At 36.4% G+C, this 19,365-nt stretch overlaps 1 protein-coding gene across 1 annotated transcript; it reads right to left on the reverse strand.

Annotated features, from left to right (window-relative positions):
- Positions 1–3,049: 3,049 nt before the first annotated feature.
- Positions 3,050–11,332, reverse strand: LOC140238591 (caspase-3-like). Its single transcript, XM_072318492.1, has 8 exons — positions 11,201–11,332; positions 9,824–10,016; positions 8,389–8,504; positions 6,896–7,063; positions 5,107–5,323; positions 4,445–4,630; positions 3,757–3,866; positions 3,050–3,247 (listed from the first exon to the last, which is right to left on the reverse strand). Exons 1-8 carry the CDS (start codon positions 11,330–11,332, stop codon positions 3,050–3,052), a joined length of 1,320 nt encoding a protein of 439 aa, XP_072174593.1.
- Between the last annotated feature and the right edge of the window lie 8,033 nt (positions 11,333–19,365).

A 19,365-nucleotide genomic window follows, 5' to 3' on the forward strand; every position in this document is an offset into this window, starting at 1 on the left:
ATGACTGTTTCGATGAAATAAGTCATGAAATATTTTAGGTAAAAAATTACTGTTATGATTAAACATAAACTGACCAAGTTGAAACACATACAAATCTTTTATTTTTAGTATTTTATGGTCAAAGAACAAAGCATCTGTGTGTTCTCGGGTATGTAGATTAAAAACGATTCTGAGCGCTTTCTTTTGTAATAAAAAAGTTTATCTAGTAATATCTGATATGTATTACCCCAAGCAAGAATTCCATAATTTAAATAAGGTAATATTAAGCTAGAATAAAAAGTTAATAATGCAGAAGAAGGAAGATAATATTTTAATCTGTTCATGACGCCAATATTGCGTGAAATGATTTTACATATGTTATTGATATGATTCCTCCATGAAAGCTTGTTATCAACACAAACACCAAGAAATTTAAAAGAAGAAACTTCTTCTAGGGGAGTATTATCAAATGTTATATTGCCTGGGATGCTGTCTAAAGAGTTACTAAAAAGCATAAATTTTGTTTTTTGAATATTTAGTGACAATTTGTTTGCGTATATCCATTGTATAACCTTTTTCAATTCATCATTTACTGTGCTTGTTAAGATATTTGGGTCTGGGTGAGAAAAGAAAAGGTTAGAGTCATCCGCGAATAATATGAGAGAGAGTTTCTCCGAGGATCTATGAAAATCATTGATATAAATAATGAATAACAGGTTAGTAGAGAAACCAAGAATATGCATTGAAGTACACTTGTATGTCAAACAAAATGTCTTTTCTTTGATTCATAAGTACATGTACTAATTTTATCAGTATTTAAAAAGAATCATGCATAGCATCAGAGTAACATGTTTAGATGATTCAAACTTCCAGTTTTCAGTGAAAAACACCTTAATTGTTTGCTATTTCCACAAAATCAAAACATGAGATATCTTCCAGTCACAGTAAAACTTAATTTGAAGATGTGAATGACACATCTTTTTGTTTGATACGTCTACCACTACAGTCACCATTTAAACAACATGGAACCCATTGCAACCCAAGACCTTGGCTTTAAAGTGTTGTGCATTGCTAGGATAGTAATGCAAATGGTGTCTCATCCTTTAGTCTGTTAAAACCCAAAACCACTGCCCACAAGGTAAATTATTGCACGAGGTTCAGGTTCTTAATAATGTTTGCATCAGGAATGAGAAATACAAAAATAGAATTGTACGTCATAAGCTATTTCAATTTCTTGTCACAAAATGTGTACTGACAGTCTGATCAAGGAGATATCCTCCTCCCTGATCTGATGATGTGTGGTACATTTCATAATCTAAATAGCATATATGTAAATATTGCTTTGGTGGACATTACGAAACCTTGTCAAAGAGGTATTGAATATTATAACTACCTTGCATATATGTAAAGACACAGACTGAAATCAAACATTTTACCATGAACGTTTGGGATGAAGGGAAAGCTGATTGTTTATACTTGTAGCGGTCACTTTCACTCACTGATATTGGTTCTATGGTACAGTCTGAATCAAAATAGAGTGTATAGTGTATTTTTAAGTTAAAGATGGTCGTGGAGAGAGAGAGGGAGGGAGTGGTTCACTATTAAATATTGGAAGTAAAGAATGCTTTGGAACTGATAACATTGGATTTCTGGTCATAGGACATTAGAATTACATCTTGTTCACATTGTTGGGATTCCCCCAAGACTAATAAAAACCGTACAGAGGGCAGAATAATTGAAGGAAGTTCCTTGGTAGCAAATACTGCTTGCAATTACTTGTATTTATTATATTGTAGTATCTTAGCAACAATGCCCATCTACCTATTGATTATACAGATATTACATCTTCTCTTTTAAATGCATCACAGATGTCTTTTATTCCCCTGTAGATTCTTCTGTCTCATTTTAAGGACTAACATGGGCGGATGTGTAAGCTTTACTGCTCTCCCTGCGTTTCTTATATCAGATTTTTTTTTTTCACACAATACACGGCAGTTTTTTGTTGCTTCAGCATTCAGCAAATTTTCTCTTTGAAGAGTATCATCATTTGGTTTTGTTTCTACTTTCTCTAAATGTGAAACATGCAGAAACAACCCAAAATTATCACAACTGCATAAAATGTGCATGTTCACATAGTGCATTCCAATGAAAGCAGGGACATGATTACTCTTAAAGTTCTCTATAACACACCAGATTTTCTTATGAAAGCCTGCATAGTGAGAATATCAATGGTGCACACAATTCTGTGTATATGCATAGTCTTAAGCTACGAATAATTTTCTGCAACCAAAATTTACAAAGCACAGTGGTATTGGGATTGAAAGTATGAGGCAGACCAATCCTTATCTAACGACTGAAATATCAGAAACCTTTACAAACATTTGCAAGTTCCACTAACCTAAGAGAAGCAGATATTTAACCACATAGAAATTATGTCGATGAAGCATCGTTATTTATGAGACATGTTCTCTTACTCTATACTGTATAATATTCAAGTTGAATGAAAGAAAGATATTATTCAGAGGGGTGAAGGTTCACGTGTGAGTTTCTTCAATTTGTGTCCCTCTATCCATGTCTTTAGACATTTAACAAATCACACAGAACTGAAATAAGCTGTGGGTTCATGTCTTACATCACACAAGGTTATGATATACTGTATACACCTGTAATCTGTAAGATGAGGTTACACCTTTTTGAAAGCTCTTGAAGTGTTTAATGAAGGAAAAATCAAGTTACATGTACATTGTATTTCATTTTTAATCTCGCACCACGAGGGAAAAATGCATGCAGACTTCATACCATAATTGTCAATGATTTCCAATCTGTAGACATGGGATCAGTTTACAAATTGAATTACACCGATGTCTCACAGCAATAACTACTGTTCATCTCTTTTTGACTTGCATATGGAAAGAATTCAAGAAGCTACGTGTGAATTGTAATCAATCAAAAGCACGCATTTTTGTATTTTGCGCAAGGTCCAGAAGAGTTAATTTTATTTGCAGATAGAAAATGTAAACAATACGGCAACGGTTAGAATTTAGAAGTAGAGTAGCCCTTGCACACGAATCTATTTGGGCTCTTCGTCAGACTCGGACTCGGTGAAGTCGATGCTAGTCCCCTCTTCGACGCCCTTCCGGTCATCGGGCAAGTCCTCAGAATATCCCGGAAAGAAATAGAGTTTCTTCGTCAACATTGTCTGTGGAGCCGGCATCTGTTTGTACCTACCACTGTCTGATTCAAAGGCCCGAGCCACAAGATTATTGACCTAGAGTCACAGGAAAATAGAACCATTTATAAATAACGTCCAGCCATACATTGTACTGTGTAACATACGTCCAGCCATACATTGTACTGTGTAACATGACAAATGGAAAAGAAGTGGGAAAGAGAATGATCAAGATGTAGCTGTGTTTGTCTCCTCATGCGATACAAGTTATTTATAAATGTGCACGAATAATTTTGAATCAATCAGCTAGAAACGACTTAAATTTCAAATCTTTGTTTACATTTTTTTTAAAAGGACACACACTTTGAGTTAAAATAATTTGTTGAAATACATAATCTGTAGGTTCCCAAAATGCAAATTACAGCACTTTTAAATACCACTGGCTCTACCATGATAAATTATAACACAGTGCTGAAAATTACAGTCATAATCATGATGAAATAATCGTAATCGTAACAATTTATAGTAAAGTACGCTGTCATAAGTCAGTAGTTATTATTTGACTTCATTATTGTTAGCAAGATTTTTCCTCTGTCATTCAGACCTACCTCTGTCATCATGGAGAGGAGGTCCTGTGAGTGAGCAGATCTTAGGAAGACTTCTGTCAGAGCCTGAACGAACCAACTTCCTCTATCTGCGTTTCTCCATGACACAAATCCTATCCAACATGTCCATAGAAAATCAATACATGCGATACCAGGCAATCACATGTACAGACTGGGTGATCCATCTTTTCTAATATTTGTTACTTGTTTTTTTTTTTTTTTTTGTGTGTGTGTGTGTGTGTTTTGTTTTGTTTTGTTTTGTTTTGTTTTGTTTTTTGCCTTTGAGCTCGTATAAAATCCTTTATGGCTTACTTTTTTTTTCTTTCTGACTTCATTGAATGCCAAAAATTAGTAAGAAAATACGTTTCATGTAGGTTGATGCCTTATGAAACTACATGTATATGCGACCATGAATTTAAATTTAAGAGATTCTAGACATGGAATGGACAGTCGCTTCCATTATCATTCCACACGTCGAACTGATTTTACTGATACATGTATTTTCATGACGTGTTCACATGTCATAAGCATTTAATCGAACAGATTATTTCAGTTTTACCGTGCACTAGCTGATTGGCAATTGAATCAATACTTTGGTTTGAGAAAAAGGGAAACAAAAACAAAAACACCAAAAACTACACCAAATACAACAGCAGCGCAGGCAGCAATAAAAACAACGACATTCTATTACCTGGCACTGTGGCATAGGCCAGCAGAACGTCACTCTGGGTTGGTAGTTTAGACCCGCTTGACCTGCTCGAGTCCTCCAAGTCCATCTCGTGCAATCCCTGTGCTATACTGTCCACCATGCCTCCTGCCTGGTCCGACGAAGTAACCATGGTGCTATCTGTGTCGTCAACTCCCTCGTCAAATTTGTCTGGAGTAAAGCATATATGACGTCATCAGGACGAAACGTCATCGCCGTTCTTGACTATGATATTTTATTCAGACATCATTATCATCACCCATACATCATTTTCATCATCATTTTCATAAAAATGAACTTTCCCTTCATCATTGTGTTCCCCTTATTATCATGTATTACATACAATGTAGTTTGTCTGGAATAAAGCATACATTACGTCACCAGCACGAAACGTCATCGCCGTTCTTGATAATGATTGTTTATTCAGGCATTATTTTCATCAACCATACATCATTTTCATCACTATAGTCTTAATAATGAACTTCCCTTCATTATTGTGTTACCCTGTATTATCATAATTTGTCTTTTGCCTCTTGAAAGCGTCATATCTTTCTTTTATGCGAAATTGTTAGTTTATGTATGATACTCAACCTCGGATCGTCCTTAAGCGACGATCATACTCAATCAAAGTTGACGGTCTGATATACCTCCGCGACAAGCTTGCACGAAGAAGAGCTTGGGTTTATTGGCTAGCGTCGGACATCGCTTCGGATTGAATAAATCTACCAGGTCTGTTATAGCCACTGCTTCGTCATCGGTACCGTAGATGACATCTCGCTCACCATGGGTTAGGATGGCTACTATTAGGCAATCATAGGGCAGATGGCTCCTACGAGAAAGACTCTTTAAGCACTGCATAATTGCCTACAGGGAGAGAAATGAATGTAAAGTTTTCAACTTGAACATATCAATTCATTAATCCCGTTACTAACAGAGAAAGAATGTAAGGTGTGAGTGTGACACATTGAGCATTTTGTTCCTGTATGACTGCATGTTAAATCTTACTGTGACTGATACAATGTAAGTATTTTAAGTTATGTACAGATTTTGCCATAGTTTATTCATGGCTCGAGACTAACTTTTTTGTTTGGTGGCCCGATGGGGCCACCAAAATCCTAAATTTCAAATTTTTGGTGGCCCGAGAGAAAAATTTGGTGTCCCGAAACAAAACAATAAAAAATTAAAAGTCCTTTTTTTTAATGAGTCAAATATCTAAGATTTATGATAGCAAGAATTAGAAGTGGGACATATCTACTCATAAATAAACTTCAACAAACTTGCAACACTCACTCTCAGGCATTCATTCAGTCCTTTTCATCCATCCTTTGAACAAATTTAACTGCTAATTTCCGGCGCAAACAGTTACGAATTTATTGACATACTTTTCCCAAAATTTTGGTGGCCCGAGGCGGGCCACCAAATTTGCCCTTTTTTTAAATTTGGTGGCCCGACTTTCATTTTTGGTGGCCCCGGGCCACCGGGCCACCGTTAGTGTCGAGCCTTGGTTTATTGGATGTGGGGTAGAAGACCTGCGGGTCATGGTAATTAACTTGCCCCTGGCAGCCCTGTTTTCTATGTCACATATAGGGATTTTTTTTCTCTCTCATTTTTGCTTTGTCTCTGTGTTATAATTTATCTTATTTTTGTTATGCTGAATCAAATGTGTTTTGTGTTTACCCATGTACATGTGCAATGTCTGAAACGCCGAATAAAATAATAATAATAATAATAATAATAATGATAATAATAATAATAATAACAACAATAATAATGATAATAATAATGATGAACATAATAATAACAATAATGATAGTAATAATGATGATGATGATAATAATAATAATAATAATAATAATAATAATAACAATAATAATAATTTGATCTTTCACTTAGTCGAATATTACGTCTGCGGGCTGGCGGCTTCTTGACGCTTGAATTCAGTTGGCATTTTGATTTTTTTTTTCGTATCAATCATTTTTCTCTAATGCTTCGTAAGATAACACGACATTTCCAATTTCAAAAACACAAAAGACACAACACTGCTTATCACATTTCACAACGAGGTGACAAAATCAACAGTAATGTGTTTTGAGAAAAAAAGTTTTGCTGAAAGCCAATGCGTAAGAGATGAAGTCGTCTGTGATAGACTATATTCAATTCAATTAAAATATTTCAGTTCCATCCTTACTAGAAATACATAATACACGGTGATACATTTATCAATTCAACTGTTCACAATTTGAAAGGACAAATCATTGAGTATTATAGTAAATGTACGTACGAATAATAATTTGGCGGAGAAAGAACAGTGTACTCTTTAGAATTGTAAAAAAAAAAAAAAAAAAACTAAACAAAATAATATGATAGGCTTGCATTATTTCAGTATCAATATTTGATATTGATTTCTTACACAATATAGTTTTTGCTGCAACTCACCCTGCTCGTTAGATCCTCAAAAACCGTTACATTAAAGTAGAGTTGTCTGAAGACATTCTTCAGATTATTTCGATCGATGTCGGTCCCTTTACGTGGTTTCCTTGTCCTGAAATTCTTGTTGTTGATGATCACCGCGTGCCCTCGTGGTTGTGCTGACATTCTGTACACCTGAGGTTTTGATAAAACAGTTTGATGACGTGACAGTAGGGAACCACCAAACCGAATAGGAATAATAAGGCAATAGGGTGCGATTATGGAAACGTTTTGAAACACTTATCAACATAAATTACGGCAGGATACAGGATTAGATTTTATACTGTTCATTCCCGAATCCTGATCATAGCAATGACCAATTAATACAAAAACTCGGAAATCAACAAAAGGGGCAGCAAAAATTATATTTCATGCAGTTAAAATATTGACTTCCGAAGTTAGGAAAATTTACTGGACCGTGTTTGTGGACATACACAATATAAAGCCATAGTCAAATCGGGTGAGATGACGATTTAATACAAAAAGAAATGATCTTGATCTTGACTCTATATACGAAGTTGCTTATCAAAGAGTTAATCTCGTCAAACTGATTCTCAACAGAAAGAGGATCATTATGATATATCAAATGGGTCAGTCAAATACCGGTTAGTGATTGACTAAACACAGTCACGTGATAGAGGAGCATTGGTTATGTTCGCCCATGGGAGAACATTATTGTAATGTTCTCCCATGGGAAAACATTTTCACGTAACAATGACAGAAGGACCTGCGCACACACAGTGAATTTGGCTCTAAGCGAGCGCGCGATCGAGTGCGTTGTGCTAGTGGTTGACGTTGACGTTGACGTATTTGACTAACCCAGCATACAATATAACAGATGATGACTGTTGTTGTCGGGAACATACCAAACGTTCCACCCTCAGGGTTTGAAATGCTATTTCGGGAGGCTATAACAAGTCCCTCGACTTCGTCTCGGGACTTATAACCTCCCTCAACAGCATGTCAAACCCTTCGGGTGGAACAATCGGTATGTTCCCCGCCCCCGCCAGTCGTCATCTATATGATTTACCTGACATGAACATCCATGCAGGCAAAGGGCTATCAAAGGATGTATAATCTACCCTTCATCTCTATATTTTCATCTGTAACACCGCGACTGATATACGGCTTTATTATTCCCTTTTCACGAAACCTGCAGATAGATTGGATTTTCCTTTGAACATTAATGTGCGCTATGGCATATGTTGCCGTTTCTGTCTCTCAAGAGAATTCCTGCTGTCAAAATGGAGTAGTTGATATTGAACAGAGTGTGAGAGTTCAAATCACACACTGTACATCTGTAGCCCGCAAAACTATACTTTTTCAGACGTAAACAGTGTATTTGTGTTACTGTATCAACTGTGTTATTTTCATGTGATTACATGTTATGTTACTGTTTATTGTCATTCTCATTTGGCTGAATAAATAATAATAATGATAATAATAAAAAGGGTAATTACCTTTTCAGTATCATTTAGATCACGGTAGGGGGAAAAATCACGGGGAGTATTCATCTGGTCGGTACTCAGGTCACCTGACGACCCCGGAGCTGGCCAGGGGGCTTTGACGACAGAGGCTGCTGCATGGAACAGAGAACAAGTCACGACCAGTGCCCTGTTGCATAAAACCCTTACCGCTTCAAATTAGCGGTAAAGCTTATAATCCTTGATGCTGATTGGCTGTGATGCCTAATTTTGACGGTAGTTACCATTGAAATTCAACGGTAAGTTTTATGCAACAGGCCACAGGTCATACTCTGTCATTATGAGCTCTCTCCCCCTCCCTCTCTCTCTCCCCCTCTCTTTTCTTCTTTCCCCCCCCCCCCCCCTCTCTCTCTCTCTCTCTCTGGTATATCAATAAAAATGTCAACAGCATTTTCCAATGGCCATATTGCAGTAAAATGTCTTTCAAAAAATCACGCAGAACTGTGAAATCTTATTCTCAATTCTCCAGAAAATATCACTCTCCATTAGTAGTCTTTTTTTTTAAGTTTACTCTACCTACATGACCTATTGATTACAGGAATAATGGTCAAAACTGCGAAATTCTGTATCAAAATAATATTCTTATAAATTTCTTTTAGTGGCTTTCATGTTTATGTTCCGTCACACATCAACTATGAACTATCATCTTACAACGCAGGTGGATGTGTTCCTGTAGTATTAGAGATGCTAATTATACCTGTTACTTGTATATCTATTTGTCATCGTCTTATTTTATTTAGGGGAGCGTCTTCAGTGTTTGAGCACGAAATTTTGAGCAAAGATGGACGCAACTAACAAGAATAAAAACATCGGATGACTGCCTGTGTAGTTCCTCAGGCTCGACGTGAGTTTCATGACATGAGCGATGGCAAAATTTTCGTGTTGAACCATTGTTTCCTTATAGTGTGCTCTTTGGGTAAACTTATTCATAACGATTCGCATCGTCGTGTAATATAGCCTCTGGGTGTGACGTGAGTGCCATTTTTTGACCTTCTGTACTTTGTTTCGCCTGTTGATTGACTCTTTTGATTGACTTTTGAACATGTTTAGAGTCCACTTCGCACGAATTTAAGATTCCATATTCACACTGGCATCTCGTGTCAACTTCGGGACAGCAATGCTTTTCCCGAGGGTCCTGTCATCATTACCCCACCATTGCCAGGTACCCAATTTAGCATCTGGGTCGAGATGGACAATGTTAGAAAAAGCATCTCCACTGACGTTACAAGCACTTGTCTTGATTCGAACCGTCTCAAAGTCAAAAATCTGATCCATCGCGTAACATTACGCCCAGTATAAGATTATCACTGTATATACTTTATAGCCAACTCTTCACTATATTGCAACTTCCAGTAGTTTCCCCAACAATTTTACTTGATTTGTAGATTTGCTGAGGTGATCGAAGTCATACCTGAGAGTTTGCAAGTGAAAGTCTTGGATCCGGTCTCTGTTCGGATGGTAGGTCCAATGTAACCCAAGAGTTTCGCCAGGTGCATCTGATTGGCCTCCACCAATGATTCGACGAATGCGGGGAACGCATTTGGTCCCCTTGTTTCTAGGTCCATTAGTAAAGCCTGGTTCCTTGCCATTTTGCTAGACTTGGACTGCCAATATGGTGCAGCAAACATAGAATATCAATTGTAATAATAGATACTGTATGTTGCGATGATCAGAGTAAAGATGAGTTAAACTATGTCAATCCACTTCATCTATACTGTTATATTCACAACCTCTTCACTGCGGTGGGCTGAAAATATGCAAATGTGTATGTGCAAACGATAACATGGAAGAAGCTCTGGGAGATACAGTATGTTTCGAGATCTTATCTTCCCTAATATTCAATCTTTTTTTTTTTTATTTGTTTGCCCTTTTATATATGCATATATATATATATATATTTGGTATTCTATCAATTTCCCTTTCTACTCTTCTTTTCGTTATTCATTGTTTTTCTTTGAGCAATGATCAAAAGGGAAAATGGCCCGTAAGACCGACACATTAAGCCCTATGTTATAATATCGGCCTCTTTGCCTGGTGCCGAAATGATAAGCTGTATGTCTCATTGACTTTTTTTTTTTCAATGTCGAACTCATGACCAGGACTCATGACCCGTGTGATTCGTGGGTATCCTTCTCCTGGAATGACCCCAATTCTGATACCAGGGTTTGGCAGTAAAAAACATTCGGCGAAACTCGTGACACGTTTCCCATGCTGACGTGGACTTTCATTAGTCGAAGTGACTAACTTACTTATCTAAATGATCTTATAAGTATCATTCAGTAGGAGCGGTGCACGGGTTATGTTTTTCGACGGTCATAATAGTAATCACAATCACTCATTATTGTGAAAATGCCCTCGGATCTATTATTGTTGCTCTTCTCTCACGGCTGTCAGTGCTATCAACAACGTGAAGGCTTTTGACAGAGCCTAAAATTCCCCGGCACAACAACAACAACAACAACAACAACAACAACAACAATGATTTTGGTACGTGTCTGCTCGTACCATCATAGCTTCATGATATATATTCATTCCGATGTTGACACCAGTCTATACCAGGTGAATTGGTTACGTCAAAACATGAATGTAAAGGATTTCTTTAAATGATGAATGCTAATATCTGAGGAATAATAATAAGAGCATGTTAGGCCTACATTGATCGATTTTGGTTTTGCTTTTACATTTTAGAATTGATATACAGCTTGGATTTCGAAGATTCATATCTCACAGACGATTCATCCGAACGAAGAGAATTTGAGAATACTCATGTATAACTAAGAATACAAACCAGAAATTCTTCTACATGGTGAGGTTGAAAGATCCTCTTTGAGACGAGTTTCTGGCAAACTAGATCGGTGTCAGTATCCCTAGCAAGATCCGGCAGATGACTGCGAAGTAAGGCCCTGTGTCTCTTTTCCATGATCCTTTCAGTCTTTTCTTCAAGAGAATGAAAACTAATGAAAATTCAAAAAACATTCGTAAGACTTTCCTTCAGTTTGATTTTGAGTCGGTTTTGATCTATTTAGTTTTTATTTTGTTATGCAGGCATACTAGTTTCAACCAGTGTTTCACGGATAGATTACCGGTAAATAATGTTTCCAAAGAAGACGTCCCGTTACATGTTAAACGGTCATTCTAAATACGACGTATTCAGACTGTTCAGTCTATTCGCAAATGTTAATACGATACAATGTTTTATTGTAAATTTGGTGTTACAACTCTCTTGAACTCGCGCGTATTTCATGAATACATGTATATGAAATCTTACAGACAGACATGATACATTAAAAAAATTCCTTGCGCCTTATTCAACAAAACTTCAACAAAAATTTGATCGACATTTCATCGGCAATGCCAGAACAGCAAATTTTGCCTGCAGCGGAAGATTTTTTTTTTCTTCCAATGAAGAATGCACAAAAGAAAATGACATAAAAATTGCAAGATTCGTGGTAAAGCAACTACACAAAGTAATTATATAGTAGGCTTCACAGGGCATCATAACAAGATAGAAAATTACAATCCTGATTAAAATATGGTGCACAAAAATATAAGACCCGGACGTCGAAAGAAGCATTTAAACTCGTCGCAGACTCTGGTATTTCCGTTTCCTGCCCTGAAGTGAATTGATCACAACACTTGAAGTTATCCGAAAACACAAAGATAAGCAGTTATTCTAGTTGAAACGGCGCTTTTACTTGTGGGTAAGTGGAGCAGTGATATTACAGTATAGTGATATCCAGTGTATTCAGTTCTAACAAATTCTTTGAACGAGTGTATTCTGGTCTGACTTCGCCTCGTCTGTCTGAAGTTCACTTATTGTCATAGGTCTATTTCATCATCAGGTATATTGGAATGCTGCCGGGCAATAAAATTGCTGGTCGTGCAAACATACACAAGTGGATACTTTGGTAAAGTCAACAGTATCGGACGCATAATCATAAACGATGTGAAATCAGGCGTACTGTGTAATACGCAGGAACAGTTATGGGGATATCCTAGTATTTTAGCAGGGGGATGTTGTAACCATTGTATCATTGTAAAATGACGATGATCAATTCTATCAACATTCATTGTGTTGTAAAAGTATGAAAGGGTAACAAGAGGTAAGTGAAGAAACTTATGTTCATGCTGCCAAAAAAAAAAAAAAATTATACTAAGGATATAATATGCACATTACACACACACACACACACACACACACACACACACACACACACACGCACACACATTACCTAGCAACTCCAGATATTCAAGTGGGTAAAACATTAATGTGTAGTAAAGTCGGTGATAAACAGTATAATACTTCTCGAGATGCAAAAACAAACGAAGACCAGGAAGTCACGAACATCACGTCACAGACGACCTGCATTCAAAGTTTAGAAGTATTTGAAGCAAAAGAGCATGACTAGTACGCCTTCCTCATATTCACCTACATATATTTCTATTATGTATCTCAATTACATGAACGTAATCAAAGGTTGTGGCGGATCTTGATTACCGTATAGGCCTATTGACCGATTCGGGTTCGTTGAGGGCAGCAGACATTTTACGGCACAGGGCGCAGCCATAGTGGGTGTATCAGCCGACCCCCCCCCCCCCCTGCTCTCCCCCACCCCGGGGCAACATGTTTACACGCACTTGTAACAAAGGTTCGCGCACTAAGCAAGCATTCGCGCACTCAGTACGAGACGCCTATTGGCTAAAGCAGTTTTTCATTCTGCGCGCGTGCTAATGTAGGGAGAGGGGTGGGGGAGTGCGGAGGGGGGGGGGGGGTCGGCTGATACACCCACTATGGCTGCGCCCATGCCAAAAATACACATAGCGCGTCACAGAATCGGTCAATACATAAATTACAGATATACTGGTGATGTTCATTATTCCGAAGCTTCTTTAATCCGAAAATGAAATAAGTTTTTATTCCGAAGCACACGGAATCCCTGTACCGAAATGTCCTTAAAATATCCGAAAATGTATTCTAAAAAAAAATCCGTACACAGTCATGTGGCTTTATTTCGAAGGTTCCAATCCCTAATCCGAACATGAAAATTATGTGCTTGCAGCAGAACCTTCGGAATTACGAACCTTTCTTGGTTTCAGATTACTTTCACGAACCCTTGAAATAACGAACATTTTATCTTTTTATTAACGAACCCTCTGAATAACAGACCTTATTTCAGTTTCGGATTAAAGAAACTTCGGAATGACGAACCTTATTTCATTTTCGGATTCACGAACCTTCGAAAGTAAGTATTTACGAGCCTTCGGAGTATAACGAACGAACTGTAAACATAACCGACAAACTATACCCGAATACAACTGACAGTTGCATACAAAATGATCCAATTACTCAGATACGATCTTATTCACGGAGGGTAAAGCAAACTGAAAACAATGTAAATAATATACACCCCGCAAGACAATTCTACTCATTCTTTTATGTAACAACTGTTCAAACCTTTAACCAACAATCTTCAGTGAGCTTTACACCATTATCGTGTACGGAATATAAAGACAACCATATTACCAACGTTAATTAGTAAATAAAAAAAAAATGTTATAACTTTAACCAACACCTGTATAGAGTGTAAACGATAATCAACATTAGATATAAGTCAACAAACAGATATAACCCACAAAGTCTTAATCAAAATTTGGCTAGGTTTAATGAAAAATTAGTGCTATATCAACTCAGATTGCATTCATGTGTATCTGAATGTGCATGTATGTGCAAGTGTGTATGTAATTATTATGCTTTTGTCTACATCTAACATTATTGTATTTGCTTCATGTCATTAGACCTTCGTGTACAAATTGTCATTGTTATTTTGCAATAATTTTGTATCATTTGTTTCAGAAAAAATAAAGTTAAAGAAAGAAAATGCAATGAAACCACATTATCCAAAGTACTTTGATCCACAAGTGGTTGAAGATTTTGATAAATCACAGGCGATTATATTTAAGCAATAAACCTATAACCTAACCTATAAACCTATAACAATAATTGTTTGATTCACCAGATAATATTCGGTTGATCAAAATATTAAGGAACAAGATTAACATTTTGAATCAACGTTCTCACACTATATGGTATTAAATTTTTATTGTCAACTTCCAAGAACCAAGTTTAAAGTTCTTTGGGTAAAGATAATGGGTGATGGGAGGCACCGTCTGAAGGTCAAGCCTATAAGGAAATACTGAACATCATGATAACCCGACCGGTATGGTTTAATGAACACGACACGTCACAGTGGTTTAATACATGTCTATATAATATATATTTTATGTATATATATATTTTTTTTTTCAATAGGTTTGAAAAATGTCACCCGTGGCGTATATACCACAAAGATCCCTGTATTGCCTTTTAATTATGTTCAGTATTATAGCTTTCTATAGTATAGCGAGTCCAGACAGGGAGAATAGTCTTTAAAAATATGTATAAAATGTGAGATAATCGTTACTTCCTTCAGATCAAAACGTCTGAAACGCATTGTATAATTGTGTTATTAATTTATTGTATTTATTGATTTATTCAATTGTATTGTAATGTATTCGTCGTCATTTAACGTCATATCAAAGTGACGTCATTTTCTAATTAGTAAGCCTATAGGAGTGTCTATACAGACCAGCATGAACGATTCTGAAATAGTTGAAAATACATATAGAGCCTAATCACGTGACGCTCTTTCAAGCAATCACTCAGAGGATACATTTTTCTTTTATTTAAATTCAAAATAGTGAGGCCTATACCAAATGTACTTTGTCTTCAGAGTTTCTTCCTGTAACTATATAGGATCAGATATCACCGGTATACTTTTGGAGCACCGAGGCCAATAGTTTTAACCAGAATCTCGAAATAAGACAGCGTATTCTTTTAATATATTTGGGAGAAAGATTTAATGTCGCCATAAGCAGTGACGTCATTTTCCAACTAGCATAGGCCTATACCATATAGAGTGTCAAACAGGTCAACATGTGAAATAGTCAGTTTTGTGAAATAGTTCAAAATACATGCACTCAGCAAAAAAGAAAGCAAACACTTTTTCCGGTTCATATTTTTCATAGAAGATTTTGATAAAAATCATTGTCACATACCATAATAAAGATTATCTAATTGGCTATCAGCCTGGTAGGTTTATACCAATATTAAGGGAAACTTTCGCGTGATGAAGTGACCGTTTGTTTTTGTTCGCCGAGGCAGAAAAAAAAAGCGAAAATTAACATATTGAAATTCATTTGCAAATGCCCTTCAAGATAGCAATGATGAAAAAGACCAATTTAACGCAATGAGAGACACGAATGGAAAAACAGAAATAAGTTTCTATTCTCATGTTTCTCTTTATATCTCAAATAAAAACATATAGTGGGGAAACTGCATAAGAATTTTCTGTCAACTCAAACTTTAACCACATTTATAGGGGTAAGTCGCAAAGATGATTAAATCGACAGAATTTCTTCATTTCACATTTTCACTAAGGAATTTTAGAATGCATGAGACAAATTCAGCCCCAAATATTATATCAAATTTTAATTCTTAATATGGAATAACGTTTCAAATTTCTACCATCTTCGTTATCATTGCTTCTTTTCTTATGTCTTTATTTGACTGTGGATTTGAAAGCAGATTCTTCATTTTCCGCCATTGTTGCCTTTCTTTATCTTCGAAGACTTATAATTATTATAAAGATCTAAGGTGGATTTTTGTAAATAAATTTGCATTTCATTGTGTTGAGTTTGTCTTTTGTTCTCATTGGTATATGGAAGAGCTCATACGCTTGAATAACAACTTGTCCATTTTTGCAATTTTTACTTTCGTGCCTTGGAAGATAAAAACGAACATTTCCACCTACCTGAAAAAAAAATTCCTTGTTTATTGACCTATAGGGTGATAGCCAATCAAATTACCTTTAACATTATATATATCATTATTGGCCAAATAATCTATGAGAAAGATGGACTTGAAAAAATTGTTTGCTTTCTGTTTTTCACTGAGTGTGTTTAATTACGTGAAGCTTTTCATTCAGTTTGTTTCTTTGTTTGGTTTATTTCTGCATTTTCTTTCTCCGAATACAATTGCAAATGAAAACAGAATGATACAGATAACATACAAATCAATACAAAAAAGAAAATATCATTTGCGTAACAACATCTAGTCTGAAGTGACATATGAATCAAAATAACATATTAAGGCATACTGTATCTATTAACAAAGGAGAAATCAATACAGGGGACCATCATCATAAGCAGAGCTTGACGTGGATGAGGCCCTATCTGAATATGTGATACCAATATAATACAACACAACCAATTATAATATATGTACTCATAAAACTCTTAATCTTAATACACGAAACACATCTTGCTAGAGAAAAAAGAAAAAAAAAAGAGTCACTAGAGGATCATTCTTTTTAAGATAAAACAAAAACTGTGAGTCTCAGTACTTTCATTGTACTAATGATTGACTTCGGGGCTGTGCCCCTCAGTGAAAACTAGTAGTTAGTATATTTTTTACAGTGTGCTAACTAGTATCTCGAGACATACTCTGGTAAGTGGTATAAAAGGGAAATGGGCATACTTAGTACTAGCAAGGAGGTACTAGATGAATTTCACTATATGTTTTCGTATGACCCTTCTTTGAAAAGGAAAGACAGTTATATTTAAGCAATCATTATTTGGTTGAACGTCCTTGCTCAGTGCACATGTCCAGATTATTTTCATGTTCGCATTTAGGACAGCTTAAAAGGTTTGTCAGGCTGATCATGTCATATTTTGCAAATTTGCAGAAGCCTGAACAAGTTGAGTGTACTTTAGTCAAGAAAGAAAATATTGTAACTCGTAGTGGTAGAAAAATTAAGCATCCAGTGATACTCGATCTATAGCAGTTGTATGTTACGATTGTTTGGTGTATATCACTGGATTATGTTTTATAGTAGGTATAGACTATTTTATATACATCATTGTAATATATCACAAACATGTATTCTTTGTTGATATTGTAATGACCATTATTATCTTGTATTTATGTGTTTTACTCTCATACCCCGGAATGGGGTCGGAAGAGTCAATAAAATCTAAATCTAACTAGGCGAAGCAAAATAATACAGAAAGTTGTACATGAAACGTTATGCCGCTAGTCTGTGCGATTATGTTGGGAATTCCAAACTCTATTTTCGTGAAAATGACGCATTCCCGAAGAAGCCAAGCCCACGTCTCCATGCTTTGCCAGCAAAGACCGTACATGACAGGTGCCAGTCACAAAACAGTCTACTGAGTACTGTACGTTCGCGTACAGATATTTTCGCGAATTGCTACTTGGGGGGACATTTGCGCGTGTTGTTAATTTCGCGGTTGTGACGGTCTAACTGAACGTAAGTATTTGCGCGTTGTTATTTCCGCGTGTTGTTATTTTCGCGGTTCAAAGGCGATTCGCGAAATTCGCGAAAATAAAACCACCGCGAAAATTTCAGCTCGTACAGTATATCATAGAGCGGTAGGTCTATACATTTGTCATCACACAGCGAATTAATTGCGAGTACAAAGACGTGATATTCGCCGAGGAAGCGGACTGCGAAGGAAGGGTAATGTAATGCAATATGAAACATGTTACTCGGTTTGATAAGGCTTTTGTGACGGGCACAGTTTTTTAATCAGTCTGTCGATGGTAGTGTACCCCTCACGATAAAAAGGTTATTTTTGTCATTATGACAAATATGTTATAATAACTATTGTCTTCCGGTATCCGAGTAGGCCTATATGGCTTCGTAATTCCAGCACACGTGAAGTCCCTAGTCCCATTCGTTATAAATGATGCTATGTTAAGTCGGGTATGCATGGGCATAGAATGGAATCTCGAAACATTGTCATTGAAAGTCACAGTAAGCTCACAAGTGTTTGGTGGACCTTTCAAATCGGCGGGCTAGTATTTTTGCTAATAGGCACTAGCATTTCATTATGTCACGGTCCCCTGCGCCCCTCAATTTAACCGGAGATTCAAATACCTAGTAAAATTGCTGAAGACACACTTTACTTTTCATTGCTTTTTAGACTAGTTTTATTCAATTTCCGCTCATAAATTTACATGCTTTCTTTACGACATTTTGCATGTTAAACATTAGTTGTTAGATAGATCAGTGAATGAAACTGCCCATGTCGCAAAAAGGGATGATATCTCTTTATGATATTTAAACGAAAGATCTAAAGTTTAGCTGTTTATATCTCTAAAGTGATTGCTCTCTGAATACTGGCTCCAGATCTGAAATGTTAATTTCTAGATAGGGTTTCTAGTGAGTAGTTCTACACCTTTCTGCTTAACGCCGTCGCGGGGCGCTGTAACATAGTACAGTACGTATTTGTCCGTATATGGGGTCGCTGCTGCGGTTACTTTCTGCTCTGCTCTTACTACACACTAACGTTAGAGTCTATGGGCATTTCCGTGAGTTGTGCGACATGACCACCAAAATTTTACCCACATATTTCAGGACAACTGATGATCTTACTTTGTTAGCCATAGTTTGAAGTGTGTGAAACCAACTTTACATTTAAGAGAAGTTCTCTTTTGTGCATTTTCATACCTTTTGAAACCAGAAAGCATTTTTTGACCTAAAAATCCCTAAAAATGCATTTTTGTTGCTCTTTGCAAATCCATATTTTTTATATTTGAGGCTCAAATCAAACTTTGTTTGGTTTTACAAATCAAAAATATATTAATCTAGCAGTAAATAAAGTGGAGACCTCGATATAAGATATTACTTCGGACACCAGCGTGCTCTTACATAGCTCGAGAAGCTGCTGTAACGTGAGTTACCGAAACATGAACTTTTTAACCTAGCAATTTTACTATGCCCAACTGAGACATGGTATTTTGGATTATCAAATGACTATGCAGCACACATCCAAGAAATATGATGGGACTTATAGTCTTTGCTTCAAATTCTCATAACAGAGGTCTTAAAA

The sequence above is a fragment of the Diadema setosum genome, chromosome 15, assembly GCF_964275005.1.
Source record: "Diadema setosum chromosome 15, eeDiaSeto1, whole genome shotgun sequence".
NCBI lineage: Eukaryota > Metazoa > Echinodermata > Echinoidea > Diadematoida > Diadematidae > Diadema > Diadema setosum.